Here is a 14,483-nt window from a genome sequence, read left to right as displayed (position 1 = left end):
TTCTGTTATCGGGGTCTATGTCCCCATGTTGTATATTCTGTTATCCGGGTCTATGTCCCCATGTTGTATATTCTGTTCTCCGGGTCTATGTCTCCATGTTGTATATTCTGTTATCTGGGTCTATGTCTCCATGTTATATATTCTGTTATCGGGGTCTATGTCCCCATGTTGTATATTCTGTTATCTGGGTCTATGTCTCCATGTTGTATATTCTGTTATCTGGGTCTATGTCCCCGTGTTGTATATTCTGTTATCTGCCTCTATGTCTCCATGTTGTATATTCTGTTATCCAGGGGTCTATGTCTCCATGTTGTATATTCTGTTATCCGGGTCTATGTCCCCATGTTGTATATTCTGTTATCCGGGTCTATGTCTCCATGTTGTATATTCTGTTATCCGGATCTATGTCCCCATGTTGTATATTCTGTTATCCGGGTCTATGTCTCCATGTTGTATATTCTGTTATCTTGGTCTATGTCCCCATGTTGTATATTCTGTTATCCGGGTCTATGTCCCCATGTTGTATACTCTGTTATCCGGGTCTGTGTCTCCATGTTGTATATTCTGTTATCCGGGTCTATGTCCCCATGTTGTATATTCTGTTATCCGGGTCTATGTCCCCATGTTGTATATTCTGTAATCCGGGTCTATGTCCCCATGTTGTATATTCTGTTATCCGGGTCTATGTCTCCATGTTGTATATTCTGTTATCCGGGTCTATGTCTCCATGTTGTATATTCTGTTATCCGGGTCTCTGTCCCCATGTTGTATATTCTGTTATCCGGGTCTATGTCTCCATGTTGTATATTCTGTTATCCGGGGCTATGTCTCCATATTGTATATTCTGTTATCCGTGTCTATGTCTCCATGTTGTATATTGTGTTATCATGGTCTATGTCTCCATGTTGTATATTCTGTTCTCCGGGTCTATGTCCCCATGTTGTATATTCTGTTATCCGGGTCTATGTCTCCATGTTGTATATTCTGTTATCCGGGTCTATGTCCCCATGTTATATATTCTGTTATCCGGGTCTATGTCCCCACGTTGCATATTCTGTTATCCGGGTCTATGTCTCCATGTTATATATTCTGTTATCGGGGTCTATGTCTCCATGTTATATATTCTGTTATCCGGGTCTATGTCCCCATGTTGTATATTTTGTTCTCCGGGTCTATGTCTCCATGTTGTATATTCTGTTATCGGGGTCTATGTCCCCATGTTGTATATTCTGTTATCCGGGTCTATGTCCCCATGTTGTATATTCTGTTCTCCGGGTCTATGTCTCCATGTTGTATATTCTGTTATCTGGGTCTATGTCTCCATGTTATATATTCTGTTATCGGGGTCTATGTCCCCATGTTGTATATTCTGTTATCTGGGTCTATGTCTCCATGTTGTATATTCTGTTATCTGGGTCTATGTCCCCGTGTTGTATATTCTGTTATCCGGGTCTATGTCCCCATGTTGTATATTCTGTTATCCGGGTCTTTGTCCCCATGTTGTATATTCTGTTATCCGGGTCTATGTCTCCATGTTGTATATTCTGTTATCCGGGTCTATGTTACCATGCTGTATATTCTGTTATCTTGGTCTATGTCTCCATGTTGTATATTCTGTTATCCGGGTCTATGTCTCCATATTGTATATTCTGTTATCTTGGTCTATGTCCCCATGTTGTATATTCTGTTATCCGGGTCTATGTCTCCATGTTGTATATTCTGTTATCCGGGTCTATGTCTCCATGTTGTATATTCTGTTATCCGGGTCTATGTCTCCATGTTGTATATTCTGTTATCCGGTTCTATGTCTCCATGTTGTATATTCTGTTATCCGGGTCTATTTCCCCATGTTGTATATTCTGTTATCCGGGTCTGTGTCTCAATGTTGTATATTCTGTTACCCGGGTCTATGTCTCCATGTTGTATATTCTGTTATCCGGTTCTATGTCTCCATGTTGTATATTCTGTTATCCGGGTCTATTTCCCCATGTTGTATATTCTGTTATCCGGGTCTATGTCCCCATGTTGTATATTCTGTTCTCCGGGTCTATGTCTCCATGTTGTATATTCTGTTATCTGGGTCTATGTCTCCATGTTATATATTCTGTTATCGGGGTCTATGTCCCCATGTTGTATATTCTGTTATCTGGGTCTATGTCTCCATGTTGTATATTCTGTTATCTGGGTCTATGTCCCCGTGTTGTATATTCTGTTATCTGCCTCTATGTCTCCATGTTGTATATTCTGTTATCCAGGGGTCTATGTCTCCATGTTGTATATTCTGTTATCCGGGTCTATGTCCCCATGTTGTATATTCTGTTATCCGGGTCTATGTCTCCATGTTGTATATTCTGTTATCCGGATCTATGTCCCCATGTTGTATATTCTGTTATCCGGGTCTATGTCTCCATGTTGTATATTCTGTTATCTTGGTCTATGTCCCCATGTTGTATATTCTGTTATCCGGGTCTATGTCCCCATGTTGTATACTCTGTTATCCGGGTCTGTGTCTCCATGTTGTATATTCTGTTATCCGGGTCTATGTCCCCATGTTGTATATTCTGTTATCCGGGTCTATGTCCCCATGTTGTATATTCTGTAATCCGGGTCTATGTCCCCATGTTGTATATTCTGTTATCCGGGTCTATGTCTCCATGTTGTATATTCTGTTATCCGGGTCTATGTCTCCATGTTGTATATTCTGTTATCCGGGTCTCTGTCCCCATGTTGTATATTCTGTTATCCGGGTCTATGTCTCCATGTTGTATATTCTGTTATCCGGGGCTATGTCTCCATATTGTATATTCTGTTATCCGTGTCTATGTCTCCATGTTGTATATTGTGTTATCATGGTCTATGTCTCCATGTTGTATATTCTGTTCTCCGGGTCTATGTCCCCATGTTGTATATTCTGTTATCCGGGTCTATGTCTCCATGTTGTATATTCTGTTATCCGGGTCTATGTCCCCATGTTATATATTCTGTTATCCGGGTCTATGTCCCCACGTTGCATATTCTGTTATCCGGGTCTATGTCTCCATGTTATATATTCTGTTATCGGGGTCTATGTCTCCATGTTATATATTCTGTTATCCGGGTCTATGTCCCCATGTTGTATATTTTGTTCTCCGGGTCTATGTCTCCATGTTGTATATTCTGTTATCGGGGTCTATGTCCCCATGTTGTATATTCTGTTATCCGGGTCTATGTCCCCATGTTGCATATTCTGTTCTCCGGGTCTATGTCTCCATGTTGTATATTCTGTTATCTGGGTCTATGTCTCCATGTTATATATTCTGTTATCGGGGTCTATGTCCCCATGTTGTATATTCTGTTATCTGGGTCTATGTCTCCATGTTGTATATTCTGTTATCTGGGTCTATGTCCCCGTGTTGTATATTCTGTTATCCGGGTCTATGTCCCCATGTTGTATATTCTGTTATCCGGGTCTTTGTCCCCATGTTGTATATTCTGTTATCCGGGTCTATGTCTCCATGTTGTATATTCTGTTATCCGGGTCTATGTTCCCATGCTGTATATTCTGTTATCTTGGTCTATGTCTCCATGTTGTATATTCTGTTATCCGGGTCTATGTCTCCATATTGTATATTCTGTTATCTTGGTCTATGTCCCCATGTTGTATATTCTGTTATCCGGGTCTATGTCTCCATGTTGTATATTCTGTTATCCGGGTCTATGTCTCCATGTTGTATATTCTGTTATCCGGGTCTATGTCTCCATGTTGTATATTCTGTTATCCGGTTCTATGTCTCCATGTTGTATATTCTGTTATCCGGGTCTATTTCCCCATGTTGTATATTCTGTTATCCGGGTCTGTGTCTCAATGTTGTATATTCTGTTACCCGGGTCTATGTCTCCATGTTGTATATTCTGTTATCCGGTTCTATGTCTCCATGTTGTATATTCTGTTATCCGGGTCTATTTCCCCATTTGTATATTCTGTTATCCGGGTCTGTGTCTCAATGTTGTATATTCTGTTACCCGGGTCTATTTCCCCATGTTGTATATTCTGTTATCCGGGTCTGTGTCTCAATGTTGTATATTCTGTTACCCGGGTCTATGTCTCCATGTTGTATATTCTGTTATCCGGTTCTATGTCTCCATGTTGTATATTCTGTTATCCGGGTCTATTTCCCCATTTGTATATTCTGTTATCCGGGTCTGTGTCTCAATGTTGTATATTCTGTTATCCGGGTCTATGTCCCCATGTTGTATATTCTGTTATCCGGGTCTATGTCTCCATGTTGTATATTTTGTTAGCTTAGTCCCAAAATTGGGGAAATTAATTGTTTTCTTCAGTAATGACAGCAGACGTTGAACCTATACTGTAGAGCTCCATTACATAGTTAAATGTTATCTTCTATAAGGGTATCACATTCACATCCGTATTTACTTAGTATTATGTCTGGATCGGTGAATTCATGGCTGGCAGAACCGAGGGTTAAATAGTTCAGAGCAACATTGTTACATCGGGTGAATGATTAGAGGAGGCGACTCTGCTTCATCCGCTACTCACCTGGGCCGTTACCTGTAGGGATCCCCTCCATCCGCCGCTCATCACCCCTCACATCCGCCCCCGGAGCCGTAATATTGGGCACATCTTCACCCTGTCAGACAAATATTGTAAAGTCACCAGCAATCCTGTGGAAAGTGTTAGATGAGCAGAGAAGAGCAGTAATCGGCAGGGCGAAAACTACAATATGTAGGAAGGAACCAAAGAACTATTTATATTCAGTTATATCTTACACTTCGTGGCCCTTCACATTCTCTACCGGTAAGGATTCAGAACACGGCAGCAAGTAGGAATACGTGAGGCTCTGCTCACATGATGTCTATAGCCTCAGTTAACTATATACGCCAGCACTGTACACATTAAATTATTGCATATGGTGAGTTACGTACCTACATAGAGCTGGAACCCATAGCCATCCAGTCTACAAAAATGTATATGTTTAACAAAAATGTTTTTGACTAGGTACGGCTGTATATAACCGTCGAAAGCGTTACTGCCGGGGGACGGGAGTGGTATCGGGGAATGGGTGGTCCGTGGTCAGGTAAGTATAGTTCTTTTAATGATTCCACCCCAACCAGAACTAATGTGTGATATTGGAGAAAACCACTTTAACCCTATGGAAACATTTAGCCTGTATTTGGAGACCTGGTGTATAAGCTAAATGCACATAACATGATAGTAGACTAATACTGTTGGCAGGGTCGTATTTACTACGAAGTATGAAAGACTGGGACTCAATACCACCGCCATACGGTGACTGCTTTAGAGGGCTCTCAGTCATAATTACGTCTCTCTGTTCCATTTTAGGAGCAGAGAAACTCAATTAAAATGGAAGTTAGTGTGTACACACCCTGCTATGTCTTCTCCCTGCATGGCCATGAGTGCATCCCTCCCCTGCTCCAATGGCCATTTTGCTAGGAAGTCTGGTGTGAAGGGGGTAAAGCAGAAGTAATTTTTTCTCCTTAAATTAGTGGATGAGAAAAGCCACTTGAAATGATGACCTCAAACTCCATTGCCTAGGGGTAGATTCTGTTGTGTAAAACAGGACAGAAGACAAGACCTCCCGGCCCCCATACACCTCATAGGGAATATCTCCATCTACCTGATGGTCCTGTGGAGGAAGAGGACGGGGACATCTCTCTGGGGGTCTCCTCTTACTCGATGGAACTGCAGGAAACACAGAAAGTGATGGAATGTATTCCTCACATACAGATAATTACAGACGATGTGTATTTATGTCTATTACCTGGTGATGGGAGAGGCTACTGTAACAGAAGGGCTGGTGGTGGTAGTTTGGGGGCAGGAGTAGCATGTAGCTCCAGGGGCACATGCCCCACTCTCCCCTGCTACATCCGTCTATTACCTGGTGATGTCAGCGGCCGGTGGTCCTCCATCATGATATCCTTGTACAGATCCCGGTGTCCTCCTATATACTCCCACTCTTCCATGGAGAAATAGACGGTGACATCCTGACACCTTATAGGAACCTGACAACACAACATACAGTCATCAACCAGACCCTCCTGTTACTGTATAATGTCCACCACATTCCCCGCAGCGTCACCTCTCCAGTGAGCAGCTCCGTCATCTTCTTGGTGAGCTCTAGGATCTTCTCCTTATTGTTCCTCTTACGTATCAGGGGGTGCGGGGGCGACTCTGTGATGGGGCTCAGGGGTCTACCCAAACCTTCACACACAGGTGCCCCACAGCCATCACTAGAGGCCTTCACTACAGTGTAATCCTGTTTATGGGAAGACAGTAATAAATATCACTACAGGCATTTCCAGAGTCCATCACCTCTCCAGTGACATCATCTGTTATCACCATAGATAAGAATGATGTAATGTGACATCATCAAACATTCTCCCCTCTCCAGTGACATCATCTGGTTTTACCATAGATGAAAATAATGTAATAAGACATCATCAGAATCCCTCCCCTCTTCAGTAACATAATGGTATTATTGTAGCAGTTCAGGCACTAGGGTGGAGCCTCAGGTGTAGTAGCCGCAGCTCTGGAGAATAATCAGGAACGAGCCAGGAGTCAGCAATAGGAGGTCTCAGTTTGCAGTACAGAAGGATGAGGCAGGTAATGTAGTCAGATGGGAAACCAGGTGTCGGTATCAGAAGGTCTTGTCCTAATAGCAGAGGGGCAGGCAGAAAGAGACCTGATTAATGCTGTGAAGCAGAATAATTATGCACTGAGGTTAATCCACTCATTACTTAGGCAGGGATTATTAGACTTTTAGAATTCTATAGGGAAAGTTCCCATTAATTTTAATTTCTCTCTTTCCAATTTCTGTTTTCTTTTTGGGTTCTGTGGTATTAACAGCCCCCATGTGTTTGTCCCAGGACTTTATTTTCTCCGCACGTGGTAGCAGACACTACACAGGCTTGCAATCAAGAACAGAGACAGGATCAGGACAGAGAGGCAGGAACAAGATCAGGAGCAAGTAACCAGAAACAAGGATTGAGCAAGGGAGCTTATCTAGAGAGCTGTATAGCTCAACATGAAGAGCTGCCGGCTGGAGTACGATCCCCGAAAGTTGCCTTCCTTTGAGGAAGGCCTCTGGCATCCCAGATACTAATTTTTCTGGATTCCCCTTGTGGAACTCTTGTGACTTTTGGGGCATGCCCATTGCAGTGCGACTCCAATGAATTCTCCTCCAGTTTTTCCACTGCTCCAGGTATTGCAATTTATCCCTGCACATTCTCGAGTCCAGAATCTCTTTCTACTGCAAGACTTTTACAGGTGGAAAAGGTGGCTGATATCTTCCAGCAAACGTGTTCTCTTTCAACGGGTTCAGCAAGGACACGTGAAAGATTGGGTGGACCCCTGGCCGATGCTTGTGGTGACTTGGAAGGGTCCAATAAATCTATGCCCAAGCTTGGGAGAGGGCTTTTAGGTTGATTGACAATTATACCTGGAAGGCAGGTGCAGCTGGGCGGTGTTTGTCTGACACCTTTTTGTAAGCATATTGGGCTTACTGTAATGCTTCCTTCATTTCTTTCTGAGTTGGGTTGATAGGGAGGCTAGGAATACAGGCGAATACAGGCAAAATTCATACTGTAATTAACGTAGAACGGAGTCTGGGCGGTAGATCTGTGCTTGTCATTATTAGAGGTAAACTTTGCTGTCGATAAATAATCCCTCTAATCGTCCTGGAGATGGGACAGCAAGCAGCAGAGATAGTACTTTAAAGTCTGATTTGTTCTCTTAGTCTGGCTGTTGGACTGTGGATGAAAGGCAGAGGAGAGATTCATGGTAATTCCCAGGGTTGTGCAGAATTGTTTCCAGAACTTTGAGGTGAATTGAATCCCTCTATCAGGGACCACATTATCACGGATTCCATGTAGTTGAAACACTTACCAGATCATCATGTTTGTGGTATGCTCAGCAGTGAGACTCTTTTCTATGTGGAGGAAGTGAGACATCTTCGTCGGTCCACAGCAGATCCACTATAAAAGTCTATGGATATATATGTCCATGGCCTTGATGGGGAAGAGGCTGTAGCAAGCCCAGAAGGCCAGCTCATGGAGTCCTTTTCCTGAGCACATACATTGCAAGAGGTAACATACTTCTTCACAACCCCCCTGCTTGGAATTGTGGACTAATTTAAGGACTTCGAGTCCATCAGCCTCGAGAACATATAGTTGGTGTTATCTATGACTCATTGTGACAGGATAGCTCCCACTGCGAAGTTGGAGGCGTCCACCTTAACAACAAAAGGCAATTCTGGTCTTGGGTGGATCAGAACTGGTGCTGAAGTAAACAGAGTCTTTAGTTTCTCCAAAGCGACTTGTACCTCCAGAGACCAGGAAATCGTGTGTACTTTCTTTGTGAGGGAGGTGATGGGAGAGATTACCTTTTGCGAAGTCTTTAATAAATTTTCCGTCGGCTAGTTCAGGGTGGCTTTAATCTTGCTGGAGTCTATACTTAGGCCACTTAGGGAGATAATATATCCCAGGAATTGTATTTGGATCTTTTCAAAGTCACACTTCTCTAGTTTAATGTAGAGATTATTCTTTTGGAGTCCTTCCATGACCACCCAAACATGCCTGTAATGTTCCTCCAAGTTATCAAAGAAGATGAAGTTGTCGTCAAGATACGCCACTACAAATTGGTCCAACAGGTCTCGAAATATGTCATTGATAAAGTGCTGGAAGGTGATGGGAGCATTGCAAAGGCCAAACGGCATCAATAGAGATTCAACGTGGCCATATCTTGTTCTGAAAGATGTTTTCCATTCATCTTCAGGGCGGATCCATACTAGATCATATGCTCCTCTGAGGTTCAGTTTAATAATATTAGCTGCCAAAAGCCTTTTCAGCAATTCTGGGATTGACAGCAGAGGATAGCAAAGCCTAATGGTTATCTTGTTTTGTTCCCAGTAATCAATGCACGATCAATGAGTAAAATCTTCCTTTTTAACAAAGAATATGGGTGCTCCTGCCAAGCAGGTAGAGGGCCAGATGAAGCCCTTCTTTAGATTTTCATCCAAATATTCCCAACGGTTTTTTAACTCTGGTTCCAAAAAGTTCTAAATATGCCCTAATGGAATAGACGATCCAGGGAGCAGCTCTATAGGACAGTTACTTGTCTGATGAGGTGGCAGCTGGTCAAGTTTCTTCTTGCTGCAGACAACCTTGAACATCTGGTATTGAACCAGTAACTTCTCAAAGTCCTGTTGACCATCCACGGGATCTTGCACTGGTTTAGGGGAGGATGGTGCTAGCTGGCAATTCGCTTTACAGAATTCTGAAACAATGGTCCCTGATTTCCAGTTGATAGAGGGATTGTGGGTATGGAACCAGGGACGAGATGAGCTGGAAGCTGATCATTTCTGGATTGTCCGGTTTCATGCAGAGTTCCAGTTCCAATGTCTCCTGTGTGACAGGTCCCAAGGACAAGGGTGACCCACCCATGGTTCCCATTTCAATGGGTGTGGGTTTAAGTCTGGTGGCAATGTCATTGTCAAGAGCAAATTTAAAATCCATAAAAGTTTCCTCCTGCTCCTGAATCCAACATCACAGAGCACTACGTCTTCTGATTACCCATCAACCCCTTAAGGACCAGGCTGTTTTGTACCTTAAGGACCAGGAACTTTTTAGGGATTTTACTCATGTAGTGGTTTAACTGCCCTTTTTTATTTCCTTCAGCTACCAAAATTACTTTTGCTGTATTTTTTTGTGTGACATATAGGGCTATTTTTCCGCTTTTTAGTTATATTGGGGGGTTAAAAGCTTAAAAAATGATTTATTTTTAACATTTATAGTTTTTTTTTTAATTAGTATATTTACGCTAAAAAAAGTATAGGAACGGGTTCCTCATTTTGTTTCGGACGTTTTGGTATATAATATGTATGGTTTTGGATTAAAGGGTGCTATGGCGACGGTTTTGGTTGACATTAGAGATGAGCGAACACGTTCGGCCCCGCCCCTTTTTCGCCCGAACACCGAACTTTGCGAACACCTCGGTGTTCGGGCGAAAAAGTTCGGGGGCCGCCGTGGCAGCGCGGGGGGGGTGCGGCGGGGAGTGGGGGGGAGAGGGAGAGAGAGAGGGCTCCCCCCTGTTCCCCGCTACTGCCGCCCGCGCCGGCGCGCATCTCCCCGCCCCCCGGCGGCACCCGGACACTTACGCGCGAACACTGCAGTGTTCGCTAAAGCCGGTGTCCGGGTGCGGATGTGTCCGTAACGGACACGTTCGCTCATCTCTAGTTGACATCTGATTTGGGTTATTTTCTTTCTTATGTATATATTTTTATTTTATTCTGTAATTTTGTTTTACTTATTTATGTAATTATTTTTTTTACTATGTCCCCCATGATGTCATATAAGACCTCTGGAGGACAGCCACATCTGCTTTTTTTTTTTATTTGACATTTTTCCACTGCAGCTGGGGCATCCAAAGGAGCCGCATCCATAGGAACCCCAGTTACAGGGTATACAGTCCCCTTTAGTGACAATAGTCACTGGCAGAGCTGATTAGGGTCTGCTAGGATCCTGTAGCTCTACTGTGCCAGGGGATCCCGGCGGTCATGTGACCACCGGCTCATGTAGTGGAAGAGACACTTCCACTTTTTAGTACACAGCACTCATTGAGTGCTGTGTACTAGGGAAAGAAGAAGGCAGAAGGGGTTAAAATCCACATCTCTCCCCTCCAGGTTATCAGCTGTGACTAACAGCTGACAACCTGTCCTGCTTCTAATTGATTGCAGAGGCTTTAATCCCACGCTGATCTTCAGACGGGAATAAAGCTCAGGACTAAGCACTGTAAATGTACTGTGCTGGGTGTTAATGGGTTAAGATCTCTATTGTGAGGACAAAATAGTGGTGCAGGGGAAGGGTTTTCACGCCATCTTGAAAAAACGGTGCAAAAGTGTGTTTCATGACGGCTGGATTGGTTGTGGCCTTGACGTTGGCTAGGGCAAGAGTCATTTGGAACTTGTTTGGACAGTTTAAAGCCTAATGTCCTGAGCTTCCACAATAAAGGCACAGATTATCAGCACAGCATTGACCGAAGGAATAAGGAGTGTTGATGCGTAAATTGTCTTTTTGCCACTCGGAAAGTCTCTGGCCAATCCTGATGCACAGCTGAATGAAGTATACCAGGTTATCAGGGGTCTACACTCTGGCAGGTTCAACCTTTACCCACTCAGATAATCCCTCGCAGAATTTGCTCTGTTGTATGGCTGGGTTCAACGTGGTATCATTCATCCAGTCACGAAATTCAAATACTCAGTAATGGAATGCTGCCCTTGTCGTAGGTTATGTAACCTCCCTTTGGACATGGTGCAGTGGTTCGGATCATCAAAGATTTGACTCATAGTGGTCATGAAGGCTTCATGGCTATCAAGAAGATTACTGTTGGTCTATATGTACGGTGAGGCCCATGCGAGCGCCTCATCAATGAGGGGGTTAATGATGAAAAACACTTTCTGTGGATGGTAAACAAGGTGGGCTGCATCTGGAAACAAATCTGGTATTGATTAAAAAAGCCTCTATATTGCTGACGATCCCTACCAAATTTTGAAGGCAGTGACATGCAGACATCAGAGACTGAGTGATGCAAATCCAGAATCTGCCTCTGTAAGCTGATTATCTCCTCCTGTTTAGAAAATATTTCTTAGTAAGAGTAGCAAAACTTTTGGAGCTCTGTAACTTGTTTCCTCAGGGCTTATTTAGACGACCGTATATCGGCTCGGTTTTCACGCCAAGCCAATATACAGTGTCCTTGTCTACAGGGGGGGAGGATGGAAGAGCCAGGAGCAGGAACTGAGCTCCCTCCCCCTCTCTGCCCCTTCCCACTATTTGCAATAGGAGGGGGCAAGATGGGGGCGGAGCTAAGTCCCGGCACTCAGCTCCGCCTCCGTCCCACCCCTCCCATTGCAAATAGTGGCGAGGGTCGGGGGCTCAGTTCCTGCTCCTGGCTCCTCCATCCTAACCCCCTCTGCAGACAAGGACACCGTATATCAGCTCGGCGTGAAAACCAAGCCAATATACGGTCGTCTAAATAAGCCCTTAGGGTGGTTACTACGGACTCTATTGTGAGCATGATTACTTTGTAGCGGTTGAGGCACTAGGGTGGAGCCTCAGGTGTAGTAGCCGCAGGTCTGGAGAGTAATCAGGTATGAGCCAAGAGTCAGCAATGGGAGGTCTCAGTTTGCACTACAGAAGGATGAGGCGGGTAACATAGTCAGATAAGAAGCCAGAAGTCAGTATCAGGAGGTCATGTCACGATAGTAGAGGAGCAGGCAGAAGTGGAGCTGATCAATGCCGTGGAGCAGAATAAGCATGCACTGAGGTTAATGGCAGCACCAGGCTTTTGTAAGAAGTGCAATCATGAACAGAGGTGGGGTTAGCACAGAGAGGCAGGATCAGGACTAGATCAGGAGCAAAGAACCAAAAACAAGACTTTAGCAAGGCAACTAATCCAGAGAGCTGTATAGCTCAATATGAAGAGCTGCCAGCTTGACCCCCGACAATTACTATAGATAAGAATGATGTAATGACATCATCAGACTCCCTCCCCTCCCCAGTAACATCATCAATCTCTCTCCCCTCCCCAGAAACATCATCAGATTCTCTCCCCTCCCCACTGACATCATCATACTCGCTCCCCTCCCCAGTGACATCATCAGACTCTCTCCCCTCCCCAGTGACATCATCAGACTCTCTCCCCTCCCCAGTGACATCATCAGACTCCCTCCCCTCCCCAGTGACATCATCAGTCTCTCTCCCCTCCCCAGTAACATCATCAGACTCTCTCCCCTCCCCAGTGACATCATCAGACTCTCTCCCCTCCCCAGTGACATCAGCAGACTCTCTCCCCTCCCCAGTGACATCAGCAGACTCTCTCCCCTCCCCAGTGACATCAGCAGACTCTCTCCCCTCCCCAGTGACATCTTCAGACTCTCTCCCCTCCCCAGTGACATCATCAGACTCTCTCCCCTCCCCAGTGACATCATCAGACTTTCTCACCTCTCCAGTGACATCTTCAGACTGTCTCCCCTCCCCAGTGACATCTTCAGACTGTCTCCCCTCCCCAGTGACATCTTCAGACTCTCTCCCCTCCCCAGTGACATCTTCAGACTCTCTCCCCTCCCCAGTGACATCATCAGACTCTCTCCCCTCCCCAGTGACATCATCAGACTCTCTCCCCTCCCCAGTGACATCATCAGTCTCTCTCGCCTCCCCAGTGACATCATGACTCTCTCCCCTCCCCAGTGACATCTTCAGACTCTCTCCCCTCCCCAGTGACATCTTCAGACTCTCTCCCCTCCCCAGTGACATCTTCAGACTCTCTCTGCTCCCTAGTGACATCATCAGACTCTCTCCCCTCCCCAGTGACATCATCAGACTCTCTCCCCTCCCCAGTGACATCATCAGACTCTCTCACCTCTCCAGTAAGCAGGAAGAGGATCTCTAGGGTGAGATGTAATATCGTCTCTGACATCTTGTCTCCGTCCATCTCTGCTGTGTCCATCAGAGGGATTCTCTTCTGTAGGAGATCGGACACAGGATCCTGTAGTCGGAGGAAGATGGAGAATCCTACAAGATCCCAAGTTAGAAGAAGCCCAATTCCTGGAGATAATAAGGGAAGACGGAGGAGATAATAAAATGTTGATCTCATATTCTGTCTCTCGGGATGAAGGAACATGAGGGTTCCTCCATGTTTGATGTCTGCCCGACCGCAGAGATGAGGTCAGTATATATGGTATGTGACCACGGGAGACTAACAAGAATTACAAGTCGTCTGGCGTACAACAACTCCCAGCGGGCTCCGTCACAGTGATGCCCAGTGGATGCCCCACAGCAGGGAGCCCAGTCTGCAGCTTCTGGGAGTCCAAGGCTGCTGTAATAACACATACTACTAATAATAAGGCCAGTGGTGCCTCAGGGGTTAATGACGCTCCACACCTACCTCCATCCACAGAGCCATCCAGGACCTGTGATGATGTCACCGTCATGTGATCAGTTGGGGGAGGAGTCAGATCACATGATCTGGATGTAGCAGAGCTGTGTGTGTATCTTATATAAAATGTTAGCATTCTCAAAGAAACCAGATAAGCAGCACTCCTCCTAGAGCCGCTGACCCACCAGACTGAGGAGGAGACCAAGAACTCAATGGTCACTGGCTGAGGCCAAAGTTGGTGGTGGCAGCATCATGCCGGGGGGGCAGGAAGGCGGTGTGGGTGGATGGAGGCTGAATACAGGAATAATGATGTAGCGCAGCAGAATGGGAGAGGGTTGTGGAGTTGTGATGATGGTGGTCATTTTGTGGAAACTATGAAGCGAGTGGTAGTCTCGGGGTGAGATGCCCTTTACCCGGGGGCACAACATCTTCACTTTAATTTCCCCCTAAGTGGCAACAACTGCCAGAATAAGAGCTCCTCTGAGTTGGGAAGGGATGGCGGGGTTCTTGTTCTGGACAGCAGTCCATAGCACCA

General features: G+C 45.1%; 1 protein-coding gene across 5 annotated transcripts in view; it reads right to left on the bottom strand.

Moving 5' to 3' along the window:
• Window positions 1-13,919, bottom strand: part of LOC136627260 (zinc finger protein 84-like) — a 159,748-nt gene extending 145,829 nt beyond the window's left edge. Inside the window, exons 1-6 of one of the 5 annotated variants that reach the window (XM_066602205.1) lie at window positions 13,433-13,543; window positions 11,557-11,641; window positions 6,099-6,671; window positions 5,898-6,021; window positions 5,637-5,701; window positions 4,538-4,628 (exon numbers count right to left, since the gene is read on the bottom strand). In XM_066602205.1, the coding sequence (XP_066458302.1) occupies window positions 4,538-4,628; window positions 5,637-5,701; window positions 5,898-6,021; window positions 6,099-6,122 (304 nt within the window). In that variant the 5' untranslated portion in view covers window positions 6,123-6,671; window positions 11,557-11,641; window positions 13,433-13,543. Of the gene's footprint in view, window positions 1-4,537; window positions 4,629-5,636; window positions 5,702-5,897; window positions 6,022-6,098; window positions 6,672-11,556; window positions 11,642-13,432 lie in introns of all 5 variants that reach the window. The other 4 variants (XM_066602202.1, XM_066602199.1, XM_066602204.1 and 1 more) reach the window with 4 other exon arrangements.
• Between the last annotated feature and the right edge of the window lie 564 nt (window positions 13,920-14,483).

This window comes from Eleutherodactylus coqui, chromosome 5 (assembly GCF_035609145.1).
Source record: "Eleutherodactylus coqui strain aEleCoq1 chromosome 5, aEleCoq1.hap1, whole genome shotgun sequence".
Classification (NCBI taxonomy): Eukaryota; Metazoa; Chordata; class Amphibia; order Anura; family Eleutherodactylidae; genus Eleutherodactylus; species Eleutherodactylus coqui.
The sequence above is the reverse complement of the archived record's forward strand: the minus strand, read 5'-3'. Positions and strand labels throughout refer to the sequence as shown.